This window comes from Carcharodon carcharias, chromosome 33, assembly GCF_017639515.1.
Source record: "Carcharodon carcharias isolate sCarCar2 chromosome 33, sCarCar2.pri, whole genome shotgun sequence".
NCBI lineage: Eukaryota > Metazoa > Chordata > Chondrichthyes > Lamniformes > Lamnidae > Carcharodon > Carcharodon carcharias.
Genome location: NC_054499.1, coordinates 13,631,867 through 13,651,679, shown reverse-complemented (window position 1 = coordinate 13,651,679; position 19,813 = coordinate 13,631,867). Strand labels below are relative to the sequence as shown.

Genomic DNA, 19,813 nt, shown 5'->3' with positions numbered 1-19,813 from the left:
CTCATTGCTATCCATGGGATCTTGCTCTGCATATATTGGCTGCATCATTGCCCTATGTTACAACATATGCAGCAAGACCTGGACAACGTTCAGCCTTGGGCTGATAAGTGACAAGTAACATTCGCGCCACACAAGTGTCAGGCAATGACCATCTCCAACAAGAGAGAATGTAACCAACGCCCCTTGATTTTCAAGGGCACGACCATCACTGAATCCCCCACTATCAACATCCTGGGGGTTACCATTGACCAGAAATTGAACTGGACCAGCCATATAAATACTGTGGCTACAAGAGCAGGTCAGAGGTTGGGAATCCTGCGGTGAGTAACTCACCTCCTGACTCCCCGAAGCCTGTCCACCATCTACAAGGCCCAAGTCAGGAGTGTGATGGAATATTCTCCACTTGCCTGGATGAGTGCGGCTCCCACAACACTCAAGAAGCTCGACACCGTCCAGGACAAAGCAGCCCCGCTTGATCGGCACCACATCCACAAACATTCACTCCCTCCACCACCGACGCACAGTAGCAGCAGTGTGTGTACCATCTACAAGATGCACTGCAGACAATCACCAAGGCTTCTTCGACAGCACCTTCCAAACCCATGACCACTACCATCTAGAAGGACAAGGGCAGCAGACACATGGGAACACCACCAGCTGGAAGTTCCCCTCCAAGTCACTCACCACCCTGACTTGGAAATATATCGGCCGTTCCTTCACTGTTGCTGGGTCAAAATCCTGGAACTCCCTCCCTAACAGCACGATGGGTGTACCTACACCACATGGACTGCAGCGGTTCAAGAAGGCGGCTCACCACCACCTCCTCAAGGGGCAATTAGGGATGGGCAATAAACACTGGCCCAGCCAGCGATGTGCACATCCTGTGAAAGAATTTTTTAAAAAGCACTTTGGAAGTTGTCGATGACTTTGAGACACCCTGTGGATGAGAGAGACACTGTAGAAGTGTTACTAGTTTCTTCATTCTGTACAGGGACCAGGCCTAGGCCCCTAGGAGGAGGAGTCAGCTTCCTAACTGGCTCCATAGGCAACAGCACAGCCTGGGTTGTCCTGAGGAGGTGAAAGGTCGCTTCAGTACAAAGTCCAGTGCAAAACCTGAATTAGCTTGACACCGACGGCATTGACCTTTTCCTTTCACTCGGGGCTCTGACCAGGGTCCCACTGGTGAAATTTAGACTCGACTGTTCAGACTCTCACCTGCCCGGCCTCCTGAACTTCCAGCCTCCGTGAACCGGTCCTCATCCAAAACTCTGCTGCCCTGTCTCCCAACTCACACCGAGTCCCGTTCGCCCATCACCCACCCTCCCCCGTCACCCTCCACCACCGCCCCCTCCCCCGCTGGCCCCCCACAATACTCACTGACCTTCTGATCGGGCGACGCCCTCATTTTCAAATTCTCATCCTTGTGTTCAAATCCCTCCCCCTCCCTATCCAGCCCCACAACACCCCACAGTCTCTGCGCTCCTGGAATTCTGGCCTAATCCTCGTTCTAAGGATTCCATTATGGGCGGCCGTGCCTTCAGCTGCCTGGGCCCTAAGCTCCGGAATTACCCCCTCTAAACCTCTCCGCCCCTGTCTCTCTCTCTCTCTCTCTCGCTCTCTCTCCTCCTTAAACCTGTCTCTTTGACCAAGAATTTGGTCCACCTGCCCTAATATTTTGTCTGGACACCACTCTCTTGTGAAGCACCTTGGCGGAGGGAGGGAGGGGTGGTTTTATCATGTTAAAGTGGCTATATGAATGCACGTTGTTGTTGGTTTTGTTGGGACCTTTGCCTCACGTGGGGTTTTCCTCTGTTTCAGTGGAACACGAGGGCCAAGCGGGAGAAGCTGACCGAGCTGATGTTCGAACACTACAACATTCCTGCCTTCTTCCTCTGCAAGACCGCCGTGCTCACCGCGTATCCTTCAAACCCCACAGAAACGAGTGCCCCGCTCCCGGGATGGAAACGAGCCCGCCTCGGCCCCAGTCTGCAAACTCACCTCACTGCGCACTCCTGGCAGAAACGCAATCCTGACTGCGCACTCCTGGCAGAAACGCAATCCTGACTGCGCGCTCCTGGCAGAAATGCAATCCTGACTGCGCGCTCCTGGCAGAACCGCAATCCTGACTGCGCGCTCCTGGCAGAAACGCAACCCTGACTGCGCGCTCCTGGCAGAAACGCAACCCTGACTGCACGCTCCTGGCAGAAACGCAATCCTGACTGCGCGCTCCTGGCAGAAACGCAATCATGACTGCGCGCTCCTGGCAGAAACGCAACCCTGACTGCGCGCTCCTGGCAGAAACGCAATCCTGACTGCGCGCTCCTGGCAGAAACGCATCCTGACTGTGCGCTCCTGGCAGAAACGCAACCCTGACTGCGCGCTCCTGGCAGAAACGCACTCCCAGCTGGAACGCAACCCCGGCTGCTCACTGCCGGCTGGAATGTGACCCCGGCTGTATGGTCCTGGCTGAACTGCAATCCTGACCGTGCGCTCCTGGCTGAAATGCAATCCTGACCGTGCGCTCCTGGCTGTGCACTCCCAGCTGGAACGCAACCCTGGCTGCGTGCTCCTGGCTGGAACATGAGCCCAGTTGCGCGCTCCTGGCTGAAACGCAAACCTGACCTGCGCTCCTGGCTGAAACGCAAACCTGACCGTGCGCTCCTGGCTGAAACGCAAACCTGACCGTGCGCTCCTGGCTGAAACGCAAACCTGACCGTGCGCTCCTGGCTGAAACGCAAACCTGGCCGTGCGCACCTGGCTGCGCACTCCCAGCTGAAACGCAACCCTGGCTGCGTGCTCCCGGCTGGAACGCAACCCCGGCTGCGTGCTGCCGGCTGGAATGTGACCCCAACTGTATGCTCCAGCTGAAACGCGATCTGACTGCGTGCTCCTGGCTGAAACGCAATCCTGATTGCGTGCTCCTGGCTGAAATGCAATCCTGGCAGCGCACTCCCAGCTGGAACGCAACCCTGGCTGTGCGCTTCTGGCTGGAACATGAGCCCAGCTGTGCGCTCCTGGCTGAAACATATTCCTGATTGCGCACTCCCGGCTGGAAAGCGAGCCCGGCTGCGCACTCTCGGCTGGTATGCAATCCCAGCTGCGCACCCCAATTAGCAATCCAGCCAGCAACCAAAGGCAAACTGATCCTCTTCCAGTCACAAGGGGACCTCACCTATGCTCGTGTGGAATCTTCCACACTTTAGTTTTAATGGTGGATGTTTATTCCTGTAAAGGGTTAATTTATCTGTCAAAGATGAAAGGAATGTAGGATTTCCATCATCATCCCCAAGACCAGCTAGTTGCTCAGGGGATGTGGGCGTCTCTGGCTGGGCCCAGCATTTATTGCCCATCCCTTGAGAAGGTGGTGGTGAGCTGCCTTCTTGAGCCGCTGCAGTCCCTGTGGTGTAGGTACACCCACAGTGCTGTTAGGGAGGGAGTTCCAGGATTTTGACCCAGCAACAGTAAAGGAACGGCCGATATATTTCCAAGTCAGGATGGTGAGTGGCTTGGAGGGGAACTTCCAGTGGTGGTGTTCCCATGTGTCTGCTGCCCTTGTCCTTCTAGATGGTAGTGCTCACGGGTTTCTCACCACAGAAGGCAGCTGAGTTCCTCTTGTGCTGCTCTGTCTATTCCAACCCATTTTTGTTTTTGATACTCTCGCCTCAGAGTCAGAAGGTTGTGGGTTTGAGTCCCACTCCAGAGGACATAATCGAGGCCGACTGTCCCGGTGCCAGCACTGAAGGAATGCTGCACTGTCGGAGGTGCCATTTCTCATGGAGACGATAGACCGAGGCCCCGTCTGCTCTCTCTCTTCGCCCGCTATTGGAAGAAGAGCCGGGGAGGCCCAATATTTATCCTTCAACGAACTTTGCTCAAGCAGATTACCTGATCATTATCACACTGCTGCTTGTGGGAGCTTGCTGTGCGCACGTCGGCTGCTGCGTTTCCTACGTCAGAAGAGGGGCCGCGCTTCAGAAAGTACCTCCATTGGCTGCAAAGCGCTTTGGGACGGCCTCGCCTTGTGACAGGCGCTATGGAAATGCAGGCCTTCCTTTCATTCGCCCAAAGCGTTTCGAAGCCGAACAGCCACGACTGGGGCGAGCGGACCATCGCCACATCGGGAGGGCGGCAGCCAGCTCGTGCACAGCAAGATCCCGCAAAGAAAAGCAGCGTGACAAATGACCAGGTCATCCGTGTCCCAGCGGTGACGGTTAAGGGATGAGCATTGGCCCTGGACGGTGGGGTTTTGGGGGGGTTGGTGGGGGGGGGGTGGGGGGGGGGGGAGCTCGTGGCCGCAGGATCTTTAACATCCAGCTGAAAGGGCCGACAGCGGGGGCGAGGCAAGGCGAGGCGGGGGGGGGGATGGGTCTCGGCTTAAGGGCTCATCCGTGAAGCGCTTTGGCGCTCTTTTCTCCCAACTGATTCCTTCACGGGACGTGGGCCAAGCCAGCATTTGTTGCCTGTCCCTAATTGCCCCCTTTAACTGAGTGGGCTCGCTCGGCCATTCCCGAGGGGCAGTCAAGAGTCAACCAGAATTGGGTCTGGAGCCACGTGTGGGCCGGACCGGGTAAAGACGGCCCATTTCCCTCCCTCAAAGGTGGGGGTGGGGGGGTTAGTGCACCAGACGGGGGCCTTTACAGCCATCGATGACGGTTGTCATGGCGACCGTGACCGAGGCCGGCTTTTGGAATCCCAGATTTTAAGAACTGAATTTAAAGTCCACGTGGGTGGGATTTGAACCCGCGACCCTAGAGCGTGGGCCTGACCTGGTGGGTCACCAGTGCGGAGGTATAGCCGCGGCGCCACCGTCCCCCCTCAACCCGTGGTGGCTGGCTTCTTGGTGAATTCGTGGACTTCCCCATCCCCCACCCCATACCCCCTCTCCCCCCCCACCCCCCCCCCCGCCCCCCCCAACGCCCCCCCCGCCTTTGCCCACTGTTTCCATGTACGCTCCAGAATCTCTCCTTGACCACCCCTCCCCGCCCCACTGTGCAGCTTCGCCAATGGGAGGTCGACAGGTCTCGTCCTGGACAGTGGCGCGACTCACACCACTGCCATCCCGGTGCATGATGGTTACGTCCTCCAGCAAGGTGGGAAGCCTTTATTTCATTTCATTTTTTTTTTTGTTGACGTCGGCAAGTTTGCTCGCTATTTACCGCCCCCCCCCCCCTCCCCTCCCCCGCCAACCCCATTCCGAGGGTCTCTCCCCCCCCCCTCCTGTCTTTGCCTCCGGCTGAGGTACCCATTCCATCGGCCCTCCACAGCCGCCCCCTGTCCAAGTGCCAAACCCCACCCCCCCCCCCACACCTCGTACACCCGCCCCAGAGTACCCCACAGCCGTAGGAGCGCAGGGTAGAATGGAGCACAGAAGGAAGCCGTTCAGCCCATCGCGTCTCCGCCGGCTCCTTCGCAGAGCAATCCACAACCCCCCCCGCAACCCACCCGCCTCCCCGCTCCCCTCCCCACTCCCCTCCCCACCACCCCCTGGCCTTTCCCCATATCCCACCAATTTCTTTCTCCCCGCTTCAAGTATTTACCCAATTCCATTTTGAAAGCTGCCTACTGTCCTTCGCTCCACATCCTAATCGCCCGCTGCAGAGAGAAAGCATTACTCCCTGTCGCTTCCAGCTTTTCTTGATCTATTATTAGCGGGTCACACTTGGCCGCACGAGGCACAATTTGAAAATGTGCGACTAACACAAAATGGGTTGCGAACTGTGAGGAAGATGGTGATTAGACCTTCCAGGGGGAGGGGTCAGGACAGGCGAACATGGGACAGATGATGTTGAATGCAGAGAAGTGCAAAGTGATCCACTTTCACAGACTCAAAGCATCGTTACAGCACAGGAGGAGGCCATTCAGCCTGTCATGTCTGCACCGGCTCTCCGAATGAGCGGTTCACCTAGTGCCGCTCCTCCCCCACCTTCTGCCCCCTAACCCTGCACGTTCTTCCTTTTCAGATAATAATCCTAACCCCTCTCGGATGTCTCGATTGAACCTGCCTCCACCACACTCTCTCAGGCAGCGCATTCCAGATTCTAACCACTCGCTGCGTGAAAAAGTTTCTCCTCGTGTCTCCGTTGCTGCTTTTGCCAATTACCTTAAATCTGTGCCCTCTCGTTCTCGATCCCTCCACCAATGGGAACACTTTCTCCCTTATCTACTCTGTCCAGGTCCCTCATGGTTTTGAACGCCTCAATCAAATCTCCCCTCAGCCTTCTCTTCTCCAAGGAAAACCGTCCCAACTTCTCCAATCTGTCTTCATAACTGAAGTTCCTCATCCCTGGAACCATTCTATGAATCTTTTCTGCACACTCTCTGATGCTTTCACAACCTCCATAAAGTGTGGCGCCCAGAACTGGACACAATACTCCAGTTGAGGCCGAACCAGTGTTTTATATAAGTTTAACATAACCTCCTTGCTCTTGTACCCTGTGCCCCTATTAAGAAAGCCTAGGGTGCTGCATGCTTTATTAACCGCTCTCTCAACCTGTCCTGTCACCTTCGATGATTTATACACCTATTTACCCAGATTCCTCTGCTCCTCCACCCCTAGAATTGTACCCTTTATATTGTCCCTCTGCTTTCTTCTTATCAAAATGAATCACTTCACACTTCTCCGCACTGAACTTCATCTGCCACCTATCTGCCCATTCCACCAACCTATGTCCTTTCGAAACAAAAATAAAAATAGCTGGAAAAACTCAGCAGTTCTGACAGCATCTGCGGAGAGGGACACAGTTAACGTTTCGAGTCCGTATGACTCTTCACCAGAACTAAGGAAAAATAGAAGAGAGGTGAAATATAAGCTGGTTGAAGGGAGTGGGACATTGCAGCAAGCCAAGGATGGACATGTGGGCTTGAGAGCAGGGTGGAGTGTTGAAATGGCAAGCGACAGGGAGGTCTGGGTCATGCTTGCAGACAGACGAAGGTGTTCCACAAAGCGGTCACCCAGTTTGAACGCAAACTGGAGGAACAGCACCTCATCTTCCGACTAGGTACTTTACAGCCTTCTGGACTGAGTATTGAGTTCAACAATTTCAACAACTCTCTCCTCCATCCCCACCCCCTTTCCGATCCCCCTTTTTCCAATAATTTATAATTTTTTTTTAAATATATTTTTCTTTTCCCACCTATTTCCATTATTTTTAAATGTATTTCCATCCATTGTTTTATCTCTACCTTTTAGCCTATTTCGATCCCTTCCCCCCACCCCACCCCCACTAGAACTATCTGTACCTTGCTCGTCCTGCTTTCTATCCTTAAAGTCACCATTAGCACATTCCTCAGCTAATATCAACACCGTCAATACCCCTTTGTCCTTTTGTCTATGACATCTTTGGCAATCTCTTCTTTGCCTCCACCTATCACTGGCCCCCTATCCAGCTCTACATGTCCCACCCCCCTCTACCAGCTTATATTTCACCTCATTTCTATATTTCCTCATTTCTGATGAAGAGTCATTCGGACTCGAAACATTAACTGTGTTCCTCTCCGCAGATGCTGTCAGACCTGCTGAGTTTTTCCAGCTATTTTTATTTTTGTTTCAGGTTTCCAGCATCCGCAGTGTTTTGCTTTTATCTATGTCCTTTAGAAGCTCTGCACTTACAGTTCACAATGCTTTCAAGTTTCATATCATCTGCAGCTTTGAAACTTGCTGTTCCCTGTAGACCGAGGTCTAGGTCATTAACGTATATATCAGGGAAAGCAGGGGTCCAAACACCGACCCCCGGGGGAACTCCACTACAAACCTTCCTCCAGTCTGAAAACCATCCATTGACCACTACTCTCTGCTTCCTTTCACTCAGCCGACTCCTTGTCCGTGTTGCAACTGTCCCTTTTATTCTATGGGCGATGACCTTGTTCACATGTCTCTCCTGTGGCGCTGGATCTAACCGTGTGGTGCCCAGAATTGGACACAATACTACAGCTAGTGCTTTATAACCATGATTAATCTGCTGTGAACAGCCCAAAAGATTATTTCTGATTTCAGTGAATGTACCATCAGTGGGAATGTACCACATCAGCTGGAATATCCTCACTTCTTTCAGCCCCCAGAGAGGGTGCAGGGCATCTCACGTGTTGAATCTTGGGTAAATGCAGCAGGTTCAGGGAGCTCCGAGGATTGTGGGAACTGCAGGCGCCATTACGGGAGGGGCGCCAAGCGACATGGGGATGTGTGGCAGGGGAGGGGGAAGTTAGCTGTGAAAGGGTGAGGGGGCAGGATATTTCAAGAAACCTCTCAGAGTGCACGTAACCAGAGTTGGCTGGCACAACACACCTTGCCCAGTGAGCCACAGTGATACCCAGGAGTGAGTTACAGACTGGGATCTAATCGAGGGGTTTGGGTTTATATATAAACAGAATAACAGATACCCGGGAGTGGGTTACAGACTGGAATATAATCAAAGGGTTCGGGGTGGTTTATATATTGAATAACAGATACCGGGGAGTGAGTTACAGACTGGCATCTAATCGAAGGGTTTGGGGTGGTTTATATATAGAATAGCAGATGCCCGGGAGTGAGTTACAGACTGGAATCTAATCGAAGGGTTAGGGGTTGTTTATATATTGAATAACAGATACCCAGGAGTGAGTTACAGACTGGAATCTAATCGAGGGGTTTGGATGGTTTATATATAGAATAACAGATACCCGGGAGTGAGTTACAGATTGGAATCTAATCGAAGGGTTCGGGGTGGTTTATATATTGAATAACAGATACCCGGGAGAGAGTTACAGACTGGAATCTAATCGAAGGGTTTGGAGGTAGTTTATATATAGAATAACAGTTACCCGAGAGCCACATGACTGGGGGCTATCTCTGCCCGGACACTGTGGGTTTCATTCAGCAGGGGGTCATTGCATTTGGATTAGCGACAGGAATCCTGACTGATTGTTAAACCCCCCCCCACCCCCCAATTCAGGTCACTGAGGCTACTGGCACCAGCCCTCAACCACCACTAGCTCCACATGGCATGGGTATCACAGGTGAATGTTTAGTGCAAGTCACTGTGATGGGTTCTTTTTATATCCTGCCAGTGTCACATCTTTGGTTTCTTCCAGGCATTGTCAAGTCACCTCTGGCCGGTGACTTCATCTCAATGCAGTGCCGGGAGCTGTTTCAGGAAATGAACATGGAAATCACTCCCCCATACACGATTGCCTCGAAGGTATGCAGCACACGAAAGTGCCATGCACAGGACTAGAGGAAAACCAGCACCCAGGAGTGAGTTACAGACTGGAATCTGACCAAGGAGCTCAGGGGGGTTTTAAATGTCAAATAACAGATATCCGGGAGTGAGTTACAGGCAGGAATCTAATCGAGGGGTTCGGGGTGGTTTATATATAGAATAACAGATATCCGAGAGTGAGTTACAGGCTGGAATCTAATCGAGGGGTTCGGGTGGTTTATATATCGAATAACAGATACCCAGGAGTGAGTTACAGACTGGAATCTAATCGAGGGGCTTGGGGTGGTTTATGTATCCAATAAAAGATACCCGGGAGTGAGTTACAGACTGGAATCTAATCGAGGGGTTCAGGGTGGTTTATATATCCAATAACAGATACCCGGGAGTGAGTTACAGGCTGGAATCTAATCGATGGGTTCGGGGTGGTTTATACCAAGAATAACAGATACCTGGGAGTGAGTTACAGACTGGAATCTAATCGAGGGGCTCAGGAGCTTTATATATATAGAATAACAGATACCCGGGAGTGAGTTACAGACTGGAATCAAGTTGAGGGGTTCGGGATGGTTTATAAATAGAATAACAGATACCCGGGAGTGAGTTACAGACTGGAATCAAGTTGAGGGGTTCGGGATGGTTTATAAATAGAATAACAGATACCTGGGAGTGAGTTACAGGCTGGTATCTAGTTGAGGGGTTCGGGATGGTTTATAAGTAGAATAACAGATACCCAGGAGGGAGTTACAGGCTGGAATCTAGTTGAGGGTCTCGGGGTGGTTTATAAATAGAATAACAGATACCCGGGAGTGAGTTACAGACTGGAATCTAACCAAGGAGCTCAGGGGGGTTTTATATATCGAATAACAGATACCTGGGAATGAGTTACAGACTGGAATCTAATCGAGGGGCTTGGGGTGGTTTATATATCCAATAACAGATACCCAAGAGTGAGTTACAGACTGGAATCTAATCGAGGGGCTCGGGTGGTTTATGTATAGACTAACAGATACCTGGGAGTGAGTTACAAACTGGAATCTAATCAAGGGGTTCAGGTGGTTTATATATAGAATAACAGATACCTGGGAGTGAGTTACAAACTGGAATCTAATCAAGGGGTTTGGGTGGTTTATATAAGGAATAACAGATACCCGAGAGTGAGTTACAAACTGGAATCTAATCGAGGGGTTCAGGGTAGTTTATATATAGAATAACCGATACCCGGGAGTGAGTTACAGACTGGACTCTAATCGAGGGGCTCAGGTGTTTTATATATAGACTAACAGATACCCAGGAGTGAGTTACAGACTGGAATCTAATCGAGGGGTTCGGGTGGTTTATATATAGAATAGCAGATACCCGGGAGTGAGTTACAGGCTGGAATCTAATCGTGGGGTTCGAGTGGTTTATATATAGAATAACCGATACCTGGGAGTGAGTTACAGACTGGAATCTAATCGAGGGGCTCGGGTGGTTTATATATAGACTAACAGATACCCAGGAGTGAGTTACAGGCTGGAATCTAATCGAGGGGTTCGGGGTGGTTTATATATAGAATAACAGATATCCGGGAGTGAGTTACAGGCTGGAATCTAATCGAGGCGTTCGGGTGGTTTATATATCGAATAACAGATACCTGGGAGTGAGTTACAGACTGGAATCTAATCGAGGGGTTCAGGGTGGTTTATATATCCAATAACAATTACCCGGGAGTGAGTTACAGGCTGGAATCTAATCGATGGGTTCGGGGTGGTTTATACAAAGAATAACAGATACCTGGGAGTGAGTTACAGACTGGAATCTAATCGAGGGGCTCGGGAGCTTTATATATATAGAATAACAGATACCCGGGAGTGAGTTACAGACTGGAATCAAGTTGAGGGGTTCGGGATGGTTTATAAATAGAATAACAGATACCCGGGAGTGAGTTACAGACTGGAATCAAGTTGAGGGGTTCGGGATGGTTTATAAATAGAATAACAGATACCCGGGAGTGAGTTACAGACTGGAATCAAGTTGAGGGGTTCGGGATGGTTTATAAATAGAATAACAGATACCTGGGAGTGAGTTATAGGCTGGTATCTAGTTGAGGGGTTCGGGAGGGTTTATAAGTAGAATAACAGATACCCAGGAGGGAGTTACAGGCTGGAATCTAGTTGAGGGTCTCGGGGTGGTTTATAAATAGAATAACAGATACCCGGGAGTGAGTTACAGACTGGAATCTAACCAAGGAGCTCAGGGGGGTTTTATATATCGAATAACAGATACCTGGGAATGAGTTACAGACTGGAATCTAATCGAGGGGCTTGGGGTGGTTTATATATCCAATAACAGATACCCAGGAGTGAGTTACAGACTGGAATCTAATCGAGGGGCTCGGGTGGTTTATGTATAGACTAACAGATACCTGGGAGTGAGTTACAGACTGGAATCTAATCGATGGGTTCGGGGTGGTTTGTATATAGAATAACAGATACTGGAAGTGAGTTACAGACTGGAATCTAATCGATGGGTTCGGGGTGGTTTGTATATAGAATAACAGATACTGGAAGTCAGTTACAGACTGGAATCTAATCGATGGGTTCGGGGTGGTTTGTATATAGAATAACAGATACTGGAAGTGAGTTACAGACTGGAATCTAATCGAGGGGTTCAGGGTGGTTTATATATCCAATAACAGATACCCGGGAGTGAGTTACAGGCTGGAATCTGATCGATGGGTTCGGGGTGGTTTATACCAAGAATAACAGATACCTGGGAGTGAGTTACAGACTGGAATCTAATCGAGGGGCTCGGGAGCTTTATATATATAGAATAACAGATACCCGGGAGTGAGTTACAGACTGGAATCAAGTTGAGGGGTTCGGGATGGTTTATAAATAGAATAACAGATACCCGGGAGTGAGTTACAGGCTGGAATCTAATCGAGGGGTTCAGGGTGGTTTATATATCCAATAACAATTACCCGGGAGTGAGTTACAGACTGGAATCTAATCGATGGGTTCGGGGTGGTTTATACAAAGAATAACAGATACCTGGGAGTGAGTTACAGACTGGAATCTAATCAAGGGGCTCGGGAGCTTTATATATATAGAATAACCGATACCCGGGAGTGAGTTACAGACTGGAATCAAGTTGAGGGGTTCGGGATGGTTTATAAATAGAATAACAGATACCCGGGAGTGAGTTACAGACTGGAATCAAGTTGAGGGGTTCGGGATGGTTTATAAATAGAATAACAGATACCCGGGAGTGAGTTACAGACTGGAATCAAGTTGAGGGGTTCGGGATGGTTTATAAATAGAATAACAGATACCTGGGAGTGAGTTACAGGCTGGTATCTAGTTGAGGGGTTCGGGATGGTTTATAAGTAGAATAACAGATACCCAGGAGGGAGTTACAGGCTGGAATCTAGTTGAGGGTCTCGGGGTGGTTTATAAATAGAATAACAGATACCCGGGAGTGAGTTACAGACTGGAATCTAACCAAGGAGCTCAGGGGGGTTTTATATATCGAATAACAGATACCTGGGAATGAGTTACAGACTGGAATCTAATCGAGGGGCTTGGGGTGGTTTATATATCCAATAACAGATACCCAGGAGTGAGTTACAGACTGGAATCTAATCGAGGGGCTCGGGTGGTTTATGTATAGACTAACAGATACCTGGGAGTGAGTTACAGACTGGAATCTAATCGATGGGTTCGGGGTGGTTTGTATATAGAATAACAGATACTGGAAGTGAGTTACAGACTGGAATCTAATCGATGGGTTCGGGGTGGTTTGTATATAGAATAACAGATACTGGAAGTCAGTTACAGACTGGAATCTAATCGATGGGTTCGGGGTGGTTTGTATATAGAATAACAGATACTGGAAGTGAGTTACAGACTGGAATCTAATCGAGGGGTTCGGGGTGGTTTATATATAGAATAACAGATACTGGAAGTGAGTTACAGACTGGAATCTAATCGAGGGGTTCAGGGTGGTTTATATATAGAATAACAGATACCCAGGAGTGAGTTACAGACTGGAATCTAATCGATGGGTTCGGGATGGTTTATATATAGAATAACAGATACTGGAAGTGAGTTACAGACTGGAATCATCGAGGGGTTCGGGGTGGTTTATATATAGAATAACAGATACTGGAAGTGAGTTACAGACTAGAATCTAATCGAGGGGTTCAGGGTGGTTTATATATAGAATAACAGATACTGGAAGTGAGTTACAGACTGGAATCTAATCGAGGGGTTCAGGGTGGTTTATATATAGAATAACAGATACTGGAAGTGAGTTACAGACTGGAATCTAATCGAGGGGCTCAGGGTGGTTTATATATAGAATAACAGATACTGGAAGTGAGTTACAGACTGGAATCTAATCGAGGGGTTCAGGGTGGTTTATATATAGAATAACAGATACTGGAAGTGAGTTACAGACTGGAATCTAATCGAGGGGTTCAGGGTGGTTTATATATAGAATAACAGATACTGGAAGTGAGTTACAGACTGGAATCTAATCGAGGGGTTCAGGGTGGTTTATATATAGAATAACAGGTACCCGGGAGTGAGTTACAGACTGGAATCTAATCGAGGGGTTCAGGGTGGTTTATATATAGAATAACAGGTACCCGGGAGTGAGTTACAGACTGGAATCTAATCGAGGGGTTCAGGGTGGTTTATATATATATAACAGATACCCCGGAGTGAGTTGTCTTATGAGGAAAGGTCGGACAGACTGGGCTTGCTTGTAGGTAGCCAATGTCGGTGATTCTATTTTTACTGAAACATTTGGGATATGTTCTTGTTTCACTCATTCATGGCTGTGGGCGTCACTGTGAAGCCAGCATTTACTGCCCATCCCTCAATGCCCCTGAAGAGGTTGCAGTTTCTTGCCAACTGAGTAGGCTCGCTCTGCCATTTCAGGGGGCAGCTAAGAGTCAACCACATTTGCAGTGGGTCTGGAGTCACATGTAGGCCAGACCGGGTAAGGACAGCAGATGTCCTTCCCTAAAGGGACATTTGTGAACCACGATCCAGTATTTTCGTCGCCGCCATTACTGACACTAGTTTTTTATTCTAATTTATTTAATTAAATCATTTAAATTCCCACAACTGCTGGGGGGTGGGGCTGGAGGGGAGGGGGAATTTTAGCTCAGATCACAGGACCACTCGGCCCATCCTCCAGGTCACTAGCCCAGTAATCTAACCATGATGCCCACCTTACCCCTAAAATAAGCTTCGAAGGACTGTTGACCTGAGGGGAGTGGTTGAGGTGGGGTGGAAGGATCATAGGTTAAAGTTTTCAAGGGCGGGGCACGGCTAATGGTGTTTTATCTTCTTATTGGTGCAGGAGCCAGTACGCGAAGGTGCCTCACCGAACTGGAAGAAAAAGGAGAAGATCTCCCACGTCACCAAATCCTGGCACAACTACATGTGCAACGTAGGTCAGACCAGCCTCTCGGGGAGGGGGGGTGGGTGGGGTAGTCGGAGGGGGTGGGCACGACACAGGGCAGCCAACTCCAGGAGGGTTTCATCACCAAAAGACAGAGGAGCAGAAATTAGGCCATTCGGCCCATCGGGTCTGCTCCGCCATTCAATCACGGCTGATCAGTTTCTCAACCCCATTCACCCGCCTTCGCCCCGTAACCTTTGATCCCCCTTACCCATCAAGAACCTATCTATCTCGGTCTTAAATACACTCAATGACCTGGCCTCCACAGCCTTCTGTGGCAATGAATTCCATAGATTCACCACTCTCTGGCTAAAGAAGTTTCTCCTCATCTCTGTTCTAAAAGGTCTTCCCTTTGCTCTGAGGCTGTGCCCTCGGGTCCTAGTCTCTCCTACTAATGGAAACATCTTCCCCACGTCCACTCTATCCAGGCCTTTCAGTATTCTGTAAGTTTCATGGCCTTCATTTTATTTTTTTTTTAATTATTAATTAATTTAATTTTCATCACATGGCCCTCTTGCTGCTGGCTGCCCCCCACGCCTCACACCACACCACGGGTCGCCTTCACCATGCCCCCCACCCCTCACACCACACCACGGGTCGCCTTCACCACGCCCCCCATCCCTCACACCACACCACGGGTCGCCTTCACCGCACCCCCCCCCCCCCGCCCTCCTCACAGCCAATCGGAAAGCGCCGAGACTTCTCGTCATCCGATTGGACGGTTCATGGCTGTTGGCGAAATGGCCGCTTCTCGACCTCTGAAGTTTTTTGTAACAAGCTGAAAAGTTCGAAGGAATCTCTTCGGATTGCTTCGATGATTTTCTTCCCCTCCTCCCCAACCCCGGGGGTTTCACTTGTTGCGGGTGTCCTAAGAGATTTATCTTCAACTCTTGGAGAGACCCCCCCCCGCCCCAAGCTGCTCCTGGAGGGAAGTGTTCCTGTTGGAAACCCTGCATGGCTGGGATGCCTCCCAGGAGATGGCCGCTGGGCAGAGGGGCTACCTGAGGCCCACATCCTCCCGCAGAGCTCAGCTGAGCGCCAATCGGAGAGGCGTAGGGGTTAATAGAGGGCCTTCGTAGCTGCACTGCATGCTGGGTTATCCCTGCCTCCATTGGGAAGGGACTTGTCCGTCTGCAGAAACTTCCCCACAGGGTCTCTACTGCTGTCTATCATAATAGGGTATTGTCTTGGCTTCTGTGCATGTGGGAAGGGGGAGGCTTCCATTACCTTGAGGCCGCTGTGAAGGGCTGAGGATGAATGAGCACAATAGGTAGGAGATCAGGATGAAGTACGGTAAAATGGCGTGATTTCCCGCCTTTAGCTGCCGTGCACAGCCAGACGGGAATGAGATGATTAACAATGATCTTCTTTCTTTCGGACGGACAGGAGGTAATCCAGGATTTCCAGGCTTCTGTTCTCCAAGTATCGGACTCACCGTACGATGAACAGTGAGTGCCTCCCTTTTGTTGGGCAAAGGTATTAAGGGTTATGGAACCAAGGCAGGTAGATGGAGTTAAGGTACAGATCAGAAATGATGTCATTGAACGTCAGAATAGGATTGAGGGGCTGAGTGGCCTCCTGCTGTTCCCACCGTGGCAATTAGTTCTCAATGTTCTTTGTTTTCCAGTCAGATTAGACTGCTGGCTCTGAGAGAGGCGTGAGCCTTCAGTCAACAACGTCAGGCTCACCCGATACTCCTGCTGATACTCCAGAGTAGTACAAAGGAGCTGAGGGGCAGGGCCATACTGAGGCTTGGGCAGTCCCGAGAGACAGGGCCGTACAATAGGAGATAGAGACAGGACTGATAGTCAGCCATGGGAAGCAGGTAGATATGAGATAGGCCTAGGAAACAGGCCTTGGAGATGGGCCTGGCCTGGGAGATAGGCCTAGAAAACAGTCCTTGGAGACGGGCTTGGTGAAGGAAACAGGCTTGGGGTATGGGCCTGGCCTAGCAGTCAAGGCTAGGAGGATGGCCTAGGAATTAACAGGCCTGGGAGACAGGCCTAGGAAATATAAGCCTTGGTGGCAGGCCTGATCTTGGAGATGGGACTGGGAGACAAGCCTGAGAGACGATCTCCTCTCCTGTGCGATGATGTTGATATTTCTATGTGAGTGGGCCATCCCCCTACACCCCTGCTGCCTCCTAAATCCGGTCCTTTCTTCCCTTTGCCTCAGGGTTGCTGCCCAAATGCCCACCATCCACTACGAGATGCCCAACGGGTACAACTGTGACTATGGAGCCGAGAGGTTACGGATACCCGAAGGCCTGTTCGACCCATCCAATGTCAAGGTACGGGGTTGGGTTTGAGCTAGCTGTGCCGAGCTGTGTCAGCCTCTGGGGGGAGTCAGTCTCCCTACATCCCAGGATGTATATCCAATTGTTGAGTGACAGAAACACTAGGACCCAGGGCTCTGGTGGCCTTGAGCAACTGCGCAACATAAAGTGAGACCCCAGTAATCGCTACTGGTTAATTATTTGTCAGTACATCTCCCCTGGCATTGCTCATGGCAGATCTAGAGAGTTAAAAGGATTAGGGGCATTACACTATGTAACACTCGATGTAGTATTCTGCTGCTAAGATGCATGGTTTTGCGTGGCATGCTCATTTCAGGCTACTAATTCAATCCATTGTAAGGCATATGCTGAGGTTACCCGGAGTTCAATTGCCCTCAAGCACGTTTGGAGGTCAGTTAGAGACTAATTTCTTTCTCTTTTATTTACTTTAAGATGTTGCTTGTTCCTTGGCGGTCACCCACCAGTTTAGTGGGGATGCATTGCTGATTTATCAATGTGATATGTGAGTCAGTCAGGCACAAGTGTGAAGGTGCCACAGCCCTCGTGGTGAACAGATATAAAAACAAAAAATTGCGGATACTGGAAATCCAAAACAAAAACAGAAATACCTGGAAAAACTCAGCAGGTCTGGCAGCATCGGCGGAGAAGAAAAGAGTTGACGTTTCGAGTCCTCATGACCCTTCAACAGCACTCATGTGAACAGGTTCATTTTCTCAAGTCCTCCTGCAACCCCTCTCCAGGCGCTACCAGGAGTGCAACCCACCTACCGACTTGGCTCGGCCCAAACATGTGACCCAAAACAGCAAGTGTCTGCAGGCTGTTCCACCACAGAGAGCATCATACTCTGCCCCCCCCTGTCATCTGACATCCACAAATGCAGCCTGGCTGAATTGAAGGCTCAGGATGGATGTAATCCCGCTCCGACACTGTGGTGGCCTGGGGTGTGCACCCTGGAAACGTGGCAACCCCTCATGCCTCGGGTGCCCACTGAGCACGTCAAGCTCTCCGATGGGTATGGATGGACGTTCCAAGAGTGCAGAAGCTGCTGCCTCCTATCAGGAAAGCCGCAGCGCTCAAATCCTGGGATGCTGGAAAGAACAGACTGGGACAGCCAATTGTCGAGCGTAATTCCACCGCAGCCACGCCCCTTTTCTTGTCATGAACTGAAGACACACCCCTTAAGGCCTGGTCTTCAGTTCATTGGCTTACATTATTTTAAAAGGTGCAGCCAACCTCCATACTGCACAACCTCTCCTCGCTGACAGCTCTACCCCCTCCCGACAGTGTTTACCCCCTCTCCCATCACGACAGTGTTTAGCCCCACTCCTACCCCGACAGTGTTTACCCCCTTCTCACCCCGACAGAGTTTACCCCCCTCCCACTCCGACAGTGTTTACCCCCTCTCACCCTGACAGTTTACCCCCTCTCCCACCCCGACAGTGTTTACCCCCCTCACCACAACAGAGTTTACCCTCTCTCCCACCCCAACAGAGTTTACCCCCCTCTCACCCTGACAGAGTTTACCCCCTCTCCCACCCCGACAGTGTTTACCCCCTCTCCCACCTGACAGTGTTTACCCCCTCTTCCACCTGACAGTGTTTACCCCCTCTCCCGTCCCGACAGTGTTTACCCCCTCTCCCGCCCCGACAGTGTTTACCCCCTCTTCCACCTGACAGTGTTTACCCCCTCTTCCACCTGACAGTGTTTACCCCCTCTCCCGTCCCGACAGTGTTTACCCCCTCTCCCACCCCGACAGTTTTTACCCCCTCTCCCATCCCAACAGTGTTTACCCGCCTCCCACCCCGACAGTGTTTACACCCCTCACCACAACAGAGTTTACCCCCTCTCCCGCCCCAACAGTGTTTACCCCCTCTCCCGTCCCGACAGTGTTTACCCCCTCTCCCGCCCCGACAGTGTTTACCCCCTCTCCCGCCCCGACATTGTTTACCCCCTCTCCCACCTGACAGTGTTTACCCCTCTCCCACCTGACAGTGTTTACCCCTCTCCTGCCCCGACAGCGTTTACCCCCTCTCCCGCCCTGACAGCGTTTATCCCCTCTCTCACCACGACAGAGTTTACCCCCTCTCCCGCCCCGACAGCGTTTACCCCCTCTCTCACCATGACAGAGTTTACCCCCCTCACCACAACAGAGTTTACCCCCTCTCTCACCACGACAGAGTTTACCCCCCTCACCACAACAGAGTTTACCCCCTCTCTCACCCCGACAGAGTTTACCCAGTCTCTCACCACAACAGAGTTTACCCCCTCTCTCACCCTGACAGAGTTTACCCCCTCTCTCACCACAACAGAGTTTACCCCCCTCACCACAACAGAGCTTACCCCCTCTCTCACCCCAACAGTGTTTACCTCCTCTCACCCCGACAGAGTTTACCCCCTCTCCCGCCCCGACAGTGTTTACCCCCTCTCCCGCCCCGACAGTATTTACCCCCTCTCCCACCTGACAGTGTTTACCCCCTTTCCCACCCCAACAGTGTTTACCCCACTCCCACCCCGACAGTGTTTACCCCCCTCACCACAACAGAGTTTACCCCCTCTCCCACCCCGACAGTGTTTACCCCCTCTCCCACCTGACAGTGTTTACCCCCTCCCACCCCAACAGTTTTTACCCCCTCCCACCCCGACAGTGTTTACCCCCCTCACCACAACAGAATTTACCCCCTCTCCCACTCCGACAGTGTTTACCCCCTCTCCCACCCCGACAGTGTTTACCCTCTCTCCCGCCCCGACAGTGTTTACCCCCTCTCCCACCCCGACAGTGTTTACCCCTCTCCTGCCCCGACAGTGTTTACCCCCTCTCCCGCCTCGACAGCGTTTACCCCCTCTCCCACCCCAACAGCGTTTACCCCCT

The 19,813-nt window shown here is 51.0% G+C and overlaps 1 protein-coding gene across 1 annotated transcript in view; it reads left to right on the top strand.

The window, feature by feature from the left end:
• LOC121272313 (actin-like protein 6B) overlaps positions 1 to 19,813 on the top strand; it is a 38,764-nt gene that overhangs the window by 8,515 nt on the left and 10,436 nt on the right. The window contains exons 5-10 of the mRNA XM_041178917.1: positions 1,819 to 1,916; positions 4,996 to 5,090; positions 9,067 to 9,173; positions 14,547 to 14,636; positions 16,035 to 16,096; positions 16,824 to 16,938. Coding sequence (XP_041034851.1) covers positions 1,819 to 1,916; positions 4,996 to 5,090; positions 9,067 to 9,173; positions 14,547 to 14,636; positions 16,035 to 16,096; positions 16,824 to 16,938 — 567 coding nt within the window. The remainder of the gene's footprint in view (positions 1 to 1,818; positions 1,917 to 4,995; positions 5,091 to 9,066; positions 9,174 to 14,546; positions 14,637 to 16,034; positions 16,097 to 16,823; positions 16,939 to 19,813) is intronic.